The 7,355-nt window shown below is 60.7% G+C and overlaps 1 protein-coding gene across 3 annotated transcripts; it reads right to left on the minus strand.

Moving 5' to 3' along the window:
• Positions 1-268: 268 nt before the first annotated feature.
• On the minus strand, positions 269-6,610 carry LOC135458608 (myosin light chain kinase, smooth muscle-like). 3 transcript variants are annotated; one of them, XM_064733837.1, is made up of 11 exons: positions 6,467-6,610; positions 5,117-5,178; positions 4,671-4,798; positions 4,270-4,360; positions 3,956-4,159; positions 2,718-2,935; positions 1,913-2,036; positions 1,683-1,835; positions 1,421-1,541; positions 830-920; positions 269-563 (listed from the first exon to the last, which is right to left on the minus strand). In XM_064733837.1, exons 3-11 carry the CDS (start codon positions 4,684-4,686, stop codon positions 445-447), a joined length of 1,137 nt encoding a protein of 378 aa, XP_064589907.1. In that variant the 5' UTR covers positions 4,687-4,798; positions 5,117-5,178; positions 6,467-6,610; the 3' UTR covers positions 269-444. The 3 variants fall into 3 exon arrangements, with proteins under 3 accessions (XP_064589907.1, XP_064589905.1, XP_064589906.1); XM_064733835.1 differs by lacking the exon at positions 6,467-6,610 and adding an exon at positions 5,943-6,028; XM_064733836.1 differs by lacking the exon at positions 6,467-6,610 and adding an exon at positions 5,972-6,013.
• Between the last annotated feature and the right edge of the window lie 745 nt (positions 6,611-7,355).

The following is a 7,355-nucleotide window of genomic DNA, read 5'->3' on the forward strand; positions in this document are numbered from 1 at the left end:
TTCCCAGCCCCAGAAATGGACAGAGCAGAGGCCTCAAGGCTCACCCTGGCCCATGTGAGCTCAGAACATGATAACAACCCCTCTGATAAGGAAGGAATTCTCTTCTGAGCAAGGAATACCCATGACTGCTGTGCCCATCACTGCTGGAGATGACCAGGCTGGTGGCCCAGAGCCTGATGCCAGCTCCCAAAGGGTGGGCACAGCTTGAGCAGCTCCTTCCTACCTGTGCCAGCGAGTTTGGGGGAAATAGGAGCAGCACAGGGAGTGCAGAGGTTGTCAATGCTTTATTGGTGACAGGGACAGCACCAAGGGACACCAGTGACACCAGAGCTCACCCCAGGAGGGTCTGGGTGTGTCCCACGCTGGCCAGGTCACCCTGGGAGCTGCTGGGGGGCTCCATCCCCATCTCCAGGTGCTCCAGGATGGGCTGACAGGGCCATGCTGTCACTGCCCTGAGGCTGCAGCGCTCCCACCATCCTCCTCTTCCTCCTGGTCTGGTGGCAGCTCTGAGGGGTTGGCACCTGGGTGGGGCAGAGCTCTGGAGAGCTGGTCCTCCTCTAGGCCTGCAGGAGATGGGCAGAAAGGGAATGGTGAGGTGCAGGAGACACCCATGGGGGTCACACAGAGCAGGATGAGCCCATCCAGGGCTGCATCAGAGACCCTCCCAGAGGGATGGGGATGGAGAGAACCTCAGGCCCTGGAGCAGGAATGCCACAGTGGGGCCATGCCTGGGTGTTTAGGGACAAAAAGAGGAGGAGAGTGCCCAGGAGCACAAGGTGGAGATGGCAAAGCAGAGAGAATGGGCTGGGGGTGCCTCAGGGGCCATCACCTTCCTCATCCTGAGCCTCTGATGCCTTCCCCTCCAGGCTCTGGGACAGCAGGGTCAGCCTCTTGAGCGCCAGCAGGGCTTTCCCTGTTTTCTGGAGGAAGGAGAATGGGCACTGAACCTTCATTAGAGCCACGCCCATGTCCCCATCACCCCACCAGGGACACTGAGCCCTTCAGCAGAGCCACATCCTGTCCCCATCCACCGACCAGGAACACTGAACCCTTGGGCAGAGCCATCCCCATGTCCCCATCACCCCACCAAGGGCTCTGAGCTATCTTCATGTCCCCATCACCCCACCAGGAGCACTGAGCTTGTCAGCAGAGCCATCTCCATGTCCCCACCAAGGGCACTGAGCCACCCCCATGTCCCCATCACCTCACCAGGGGCACTGAAACCTTCAGCAGAGCCACCTCCATGTCCCCATCACCCCACCAAAGGCTCTGAGCTCTTCAGAGCCACCCCTCTGTTCCCATGTCCCACCAGGGACACTGAGCCCTTGGGCAGAGCCACCCCCATGTCCCCATGTCCTCACCAAGGGCACTGAGCCCTCCAGCAGAGCCACCCCCCTGTCCCCACGTCCCCAGCAGGTACCTGCCACTTCCTCCGTGCCAGGAACTGCCTGATCCTCTCCTTGGACAGCACCTTGGGGCTGCTGGGCTGGGGCTGCTGCAGCCAGGGGTGCAGCAGAGCCCCTGCACTGGGGAGCCGCCGGCTGCAGCACACACAGGGGGTCACGGGGGGCTCCTCCACCCTGGAGCATCCCCCCCACCAAACAGGCAGAGCTTCCCCTCACCCACCCCCTCAGCACCCCAAAACCCAGCCCAGCCCCAGCTGAGCAGCCCCCAGGCCCTACCTGGGCTCCTTCTGCAGCAGTTGGCTGATGAAGTCCTTGGCTTGCTGGGAGATCTCCGAGAAGCTCTCCTCCTCAAAGTCCCACCGGGCAGCTGTGACATTGCTCAGGGTCTCCATGTCTGTGTCCCCCTGGAAGGGTGACTCCCCACTCAGCCTGGAGCGGGGAGCCCAGGCCATCAGTGAGAGCTCAGCCCCCTGCACCCAGCCTGCCCTGCCCAGGAGGGCACTCACAGGATGTAGCAGATGACACCAACGCTCCACATGTCTGTGGACAAGCTCACGGGCTCGAAGGCGACCACTTCTGGAGCCATGAACTCTGGGGTGCCGTGGAGAACCTTCACAGGGGTGTCTGGAGCTGCAGAGAGGAGGCAGGAGATCAGTTGGGATCTCCTTGGGGTCACTTGGGATCTCCTGGAGCAGGAGGCCAGTTGGGATCTTCACGGCCCAAGGAGGCCCAGCTGGGATCTCCATAGGGCACACGAGGCCCAGCTGGGATGGTCCTGGGGAGTTGGGATCTCCCTAGGGCAGGAAGCCAGCTGGGATCTCAATGGACAGGAGGCCCAGTTGGGTTCTCCATGAGATCTCCCTGGGGCAGGAGGCCCAGGCTGGGATCCCCAGGGGCCAAGGAGGCCCAGGCTGGGATCCCCAGGGGAAGTTGGGCTCTCCATGGGCCACAAGGCCCTGCTGGGCTCTTCGTGGGATCTCTCTGGGGCATGGGATCTCTGTGGGGCCAGTTGGGATCTCCACAGGCCACGAGGCCCAGCTGGGATCTCCTGGGGAACTTCATCCTCTTGCCTTTTCCTCTCTTATGCTTTTGCTCTCTTGTTTTTTTACTCTCTCACCCTCTCATCCTCTCTCTCCCTCTCTTCTCTCAGCCTGCTCTGAGCTGTGGCTGCAGCTCCCAGCAGGGCCCTGCACCCAGGCCCTTTGCAATAAACCCCAAGTTCCACAACCTGGCTGCAGAGATCTCTCATCTCCATCCATCCCAACCATCCTACCCCCAAAACTCTCTGATTTTATGGGTTCCCACACTCACCCAGCCTCCGTGCCAGCCCGAAGTCGATGATCTTGACGCGGTGGCTGCCGGGGCTGACGCAGACGATGTTCTCGGGTTTGAGGTCCAGGTGCACGATGGCCTGGCCGTGCATGAACTGCAGCCCCTCCAGGATCTGCTGCATGTACTGGGCACTGCTGGGCTCCGTGTGCTCGAAGTCATCGTCCACAATGCGCTCAAAGAGCTCCCCACCTGCCACGCTGGGGACAGACAGGTGATGGGGACACTTTTGGGATCTACCAGCCCCAAGGAGGGGAGGCCCCAGCAGAGAACCCAGGCTCAGCGCTCTGGGAGCATCTCTCCACCTTTATCTCCAGGAGCTTTGGGTTCCCATCTGTCCCACAAAAGCATCCCATGGCACAGGGACCCCTCACCACCTGCCACTGTGGGGACACCCAGGTGCTGGGGACCCCTTTGGGATCTACCAGCTCCAAGGAGAGGAAGTCCCAGCAGAGAGCCCAGTGCTCTGGGAGCATCTCTCCACCCTTATCTCCAGGAATTTTGGGTTCCCCATCCATCCCACCAGCACCTCATGGCACAGGGACCCCTTCCCACCTGCCACTGCAGGGACAACATGGTGCTGGGGACTCCTTTGGGATCTACCAGCCCCAAAGAGGGGAAGCCCCAGTGGAGAACTCATCTCTCCACCTTTATCTCCAGGAGCTGTAAGTTCCCCATCCATCCCACCAGCACCCCATGGCCCAGAGACCCCTTCCCACCTGCCACTGTGGGGACAATGAGGTGCTGGGGACCCTTTGGGACCCTCCATACTGGGGACTGTCCACACTGAGGGACAACAAAATTCTGGGGACCCCTTTGGGATCTACCAGCTCCAAGGAGAGGAAGCCCAGTGGTGAACCCAGTGCTTTGGCAGGATCTCACCACTCCTAACTCCAGAGTTGCCAGGTTCTCCATCCACCCATCCATCAATCCATCCCACGGCACAGGGATCTCTCCCCACCTGTGGAGAAGCCTGGGGACAATGAAGTTCTGGGGACCCCTTTGGGCTCTACCAGCTCCAAGGAGAAGCTCAGCAGAGAACTCAGCGCTCTGGGACAACCTCACTACTCGTAACTTCAGAGTTTCCAGGTTCTCCATCCATCCATCCATCGGCACAGGGGCCTCTCCATCCATCCATCCATCCATCCATCCCACGGCGCAGGGACCCCTCCCCACCTTCAGAGCCCCCCTGGCAGCCCCCAGCAATGCCCCTCACTCACTACTCCATGACCATCACCAGCTGGGTGGGCTCCTGGAAGGCCTCCAGGCACTGCACGAGGCGCGGGTGGTGCAGGAGGTTCATCAGCTCCACCTCGGCGCGCGCCGCCTGCCTCTCCTTGGCCGTGCGCGCTCGGAAATATTTCCCAGCCCGGATCCTGCCCGTGGCCTTCTCCTGCAGCCTGTACACCGTCCCAAACTTCCCCCTGGGACAGAGGAAGAGGAGGAGGAAGGATGGAGGAGCCACCAGCAGCACCAGGGCCGTGCATGGACAGCCAGGGCAATGCCCAGGGTGGGACACAGGAGCTTCACTCACTCCCCGAGCTTCTCCAGCTGTGTGTAGACATCTGAAACCTTGTCCTGGCTGTTGATGACCACGTCACGGTGTTCAAAGGGCTCCTCAGCTCCTAGGGGATGGATTAAGGTGGGCCATGCGGGGATTCCCCCCTGTATGCCCCACCAGTGATAATTTCTGTGTCCCCCCTGCTCCATCTGGGACCAACCACCCTCTGCACCCAGTGTGGATGGCTCCTGGGGAGGACATGGGGACAGGAGCTGGGGCAGCCCAGCACCCTGTAAGTCAGGTTTGGGGTGAAAGGTGCTTTTAGGATCAAAAATCCAAGAGAAATGGGGCCAGGATGGGATGGGGATTGGTGCTGATAGAGGGGGTGGACAGGGGTCACACCATTGCTGGGGTTCTCTGGGGCTCTGCTGTACCTTCTTCCTGGAACATGGTGGTGCCACTGGCTCCTCACAGGGTGCTGGCACAGTCAGGATGTGTCCCCCAGGCTGGGACAGGTGATGATCTCTGCTTCAGCTGCTCCCTGGGGTTCTGCACCTTCTCCCTGCCACAGGAGACCACCAGCATCACCCCAACATCACCCACACTCCCCATTCCACTGATGGACCCAAAAGAACCAAGCCAGATTTTAAGGCAAGGCCCTTTTTGGGATGGGAGACAGCCCTCCCCAGGCTCCAAGGCAATGTTTTTCCCATGCTCTGTCTTACAACAGGCAGGAAATCCCCAGGAAAGCCTCACTTGTAGGGCAAAGGAGCTGCTTCCTTAGACGCCCATCCCCAGAAGGGTTGGGGGGACAGAAAATGACACCTAAAGGTGTCAAGCAATGACACCCAAACCCCAACCCGGGAGCCCCAGCACTGACCTGGCACTGTCCAGCCCCTCCTGCAGCTTGCTGCCCTTTCAGTCACTGCAGAGCCACAAAAGCTGGGGAGGGAAGGAAGGGGAAATGCGGGAGGTTGAGGAACCACAACCAGAACCACAAAAATGGGGATATCTTGGGGTCCAGCTGGGAGCAGCCCTCCCACTCCAGCGCTGGGAGCAGCCCTGGCTGTCCCCTCCCTTTCCTTCCCAGCACAGCGCTTCCGGACATGGGGGATAAACAACCCCCACCAGCCTGAGCTGTCCCCAGTGTCCCCTTTGGGTCCCAGGTCTGCAACACGGAGCTGTGGAACCCCAGGGGCTGCAGAGGCTGACCCACCTCAGCACACAGCAGAGACCCCCCAGCTTTACCCTCCCAGCCCCTGTGCAGGATTGGGGGCTCTCCCAGGTTAAATCCACAGCCCACCCTAGAGGATAAACAACCCCCATCACCTACAAGCTGTCCCCAAACCCTGTCCCCAATGTCCCATTTGAGTCCCAGGTCTGCAACACGGAGCTGTGGAACCCCAGGGCAGGGGGAATGCAGAGAGCTGACCATGCAACAGAGACCCCCAGCTCTGCCCTCCCAACCTCTGTGCAGGATCTGGGGCCTCTCACAGGTTAAATCCACAGCCCATCACAGATTTAACCCTCTGACAGGTTAAATCCACAGCCCACCACAGATTTAACCCTCTGACAGGTTAAATCCACAGCCCACCCCGGGGGATAAACAACACCCACCACCCATGAGCTGCCCCCAATTCCCCTTTTGGGTCCCAGGTCTGCAACACAGCGCTGTGGAACCCCAGGGGCTGCAGAGACTGACACACCTCAGCACAGCAGAAACCCTCAGCTTTACCCTCCTAATTCCTGCACAGGATTTGGGACCTCCCACAGGTTCAATCCACAAATTGCGACCTCTCCCGGGTTAAATCCACAGCCCCCGCCCCTGTCCCACCCATGGGTGGGTTCCTGCAGAGGGGCTGAGCACCCACAGCTGTCCCCCTGGCCCTGCTCCACCTGCAGCCAATATCCCATCCCAGGGCTTTGGCTTCCCGGGAACGCTCCAGGTGAATGGGGAGTTACAAAACTCCTCCGAGCCTCCAAAGGAGGTGATTTAAAGGAAAAATGTGTTTCCCAGCTTTTATCCCCCCAAAAGCAGCAGCGTGCAGCCGCTCTGTGCCCGGTGCTGCCGTTTGGTTTGCCCGGTTTGCCCAGATTTGAAATGGGAAGAACGCCGGAAGATTTCCTCCCGGAGCTGACTCCAAACGCGAGGATCAGGCAGTGGCACCTCAAAGGGACACGAAACCCCTGGGGACAGCGGTGGCACAACGGGGGGGTCACCTGGGGTTACCTGTGTCCGCAGCCCCTCTCGGGGACCTTTGGGACGCCTCCAGACTCGTCCCAGCGCCGCTCCCAGGCTCGGCTCAAAGTCCACGGGCTCCGGCAGGGAGTAGGTGACAAATGTCCCCAGGGCAATGGCGGGGTCACCACGAGCTCGCCGCGCCTTTGTCACCGCGACCTTGGAGCCCGGGGGTGTCCCAGTGTCACCCCCGGGGATGCGCGGATGCTCCGGGCTCGGCGCTCGGCTGGACCCCGCTGCGATGTTATCGACTGCGGGGACACAACAGGACACAGGGGTGGCCGCGATGGGGACAGGCGGCTGGAGCACGGCTGGGTGCATCCCGGAGCCCCGGGGCACGGCGAGGCCGGGCTGGGCAGCTCCCGGTGCACCGGAGACAGCCCCGGAGCGAGAGCGATGCCGGCAGCCGCTGGATGTCAGTGTCGGCCTGATGCTGGAGAAAGGAGCAGAAAAAGAAAGATTTGGGGTCTGGGGGATTCGGGGAGGGCTGGCAGAGCCCAAATCCTGCGGGATGGAGGGGAATCCCTCAGGGGATGGAGCATCGCAGCCATGAGACAGCAGCAGCGGCAGGGAAAGCAGCAGCAGGGATCGACAGCAGATCAATCCTGTCTCGTTACCGACAGCTCCATTTACCGGCCCTGTCCCACCCCTCTGCCTCCGGATTTGTCCCCTCCCTTGTGCCTTAACACCCTCTCCTTGTGCTTTATGAAATTAATTAATTAATCTAATTAATTAATTATTAGTAGTCACAGCAGGCAGCCATGTGTGCTGCTTTGGGGGTCAAGGTGTCCCCATCTGCCCAGGGATTCCCCCAACCCCAAACCCACTCCTGCTGCCCATGGGGTGCCCACCAGACCCCCCCCAGTTCACCTCAACCCCC

This window comes from Zonotrichia leucophrys, chromosome 27, assembly GCF_028769735.1.
Source record: "Zonotrichia leucophrys gambelii isolate GWCS_2022_RI chromosome 27, RI_Zleu_2.0, whole genome shotgun sequence".
Classification (NCBI taxonomy): Eukaryota; Metazoa; Chordata; class Aves; order Passeriformes; family Passerellidae; genus Zonotrichia; species Zonotrichia leucophrys.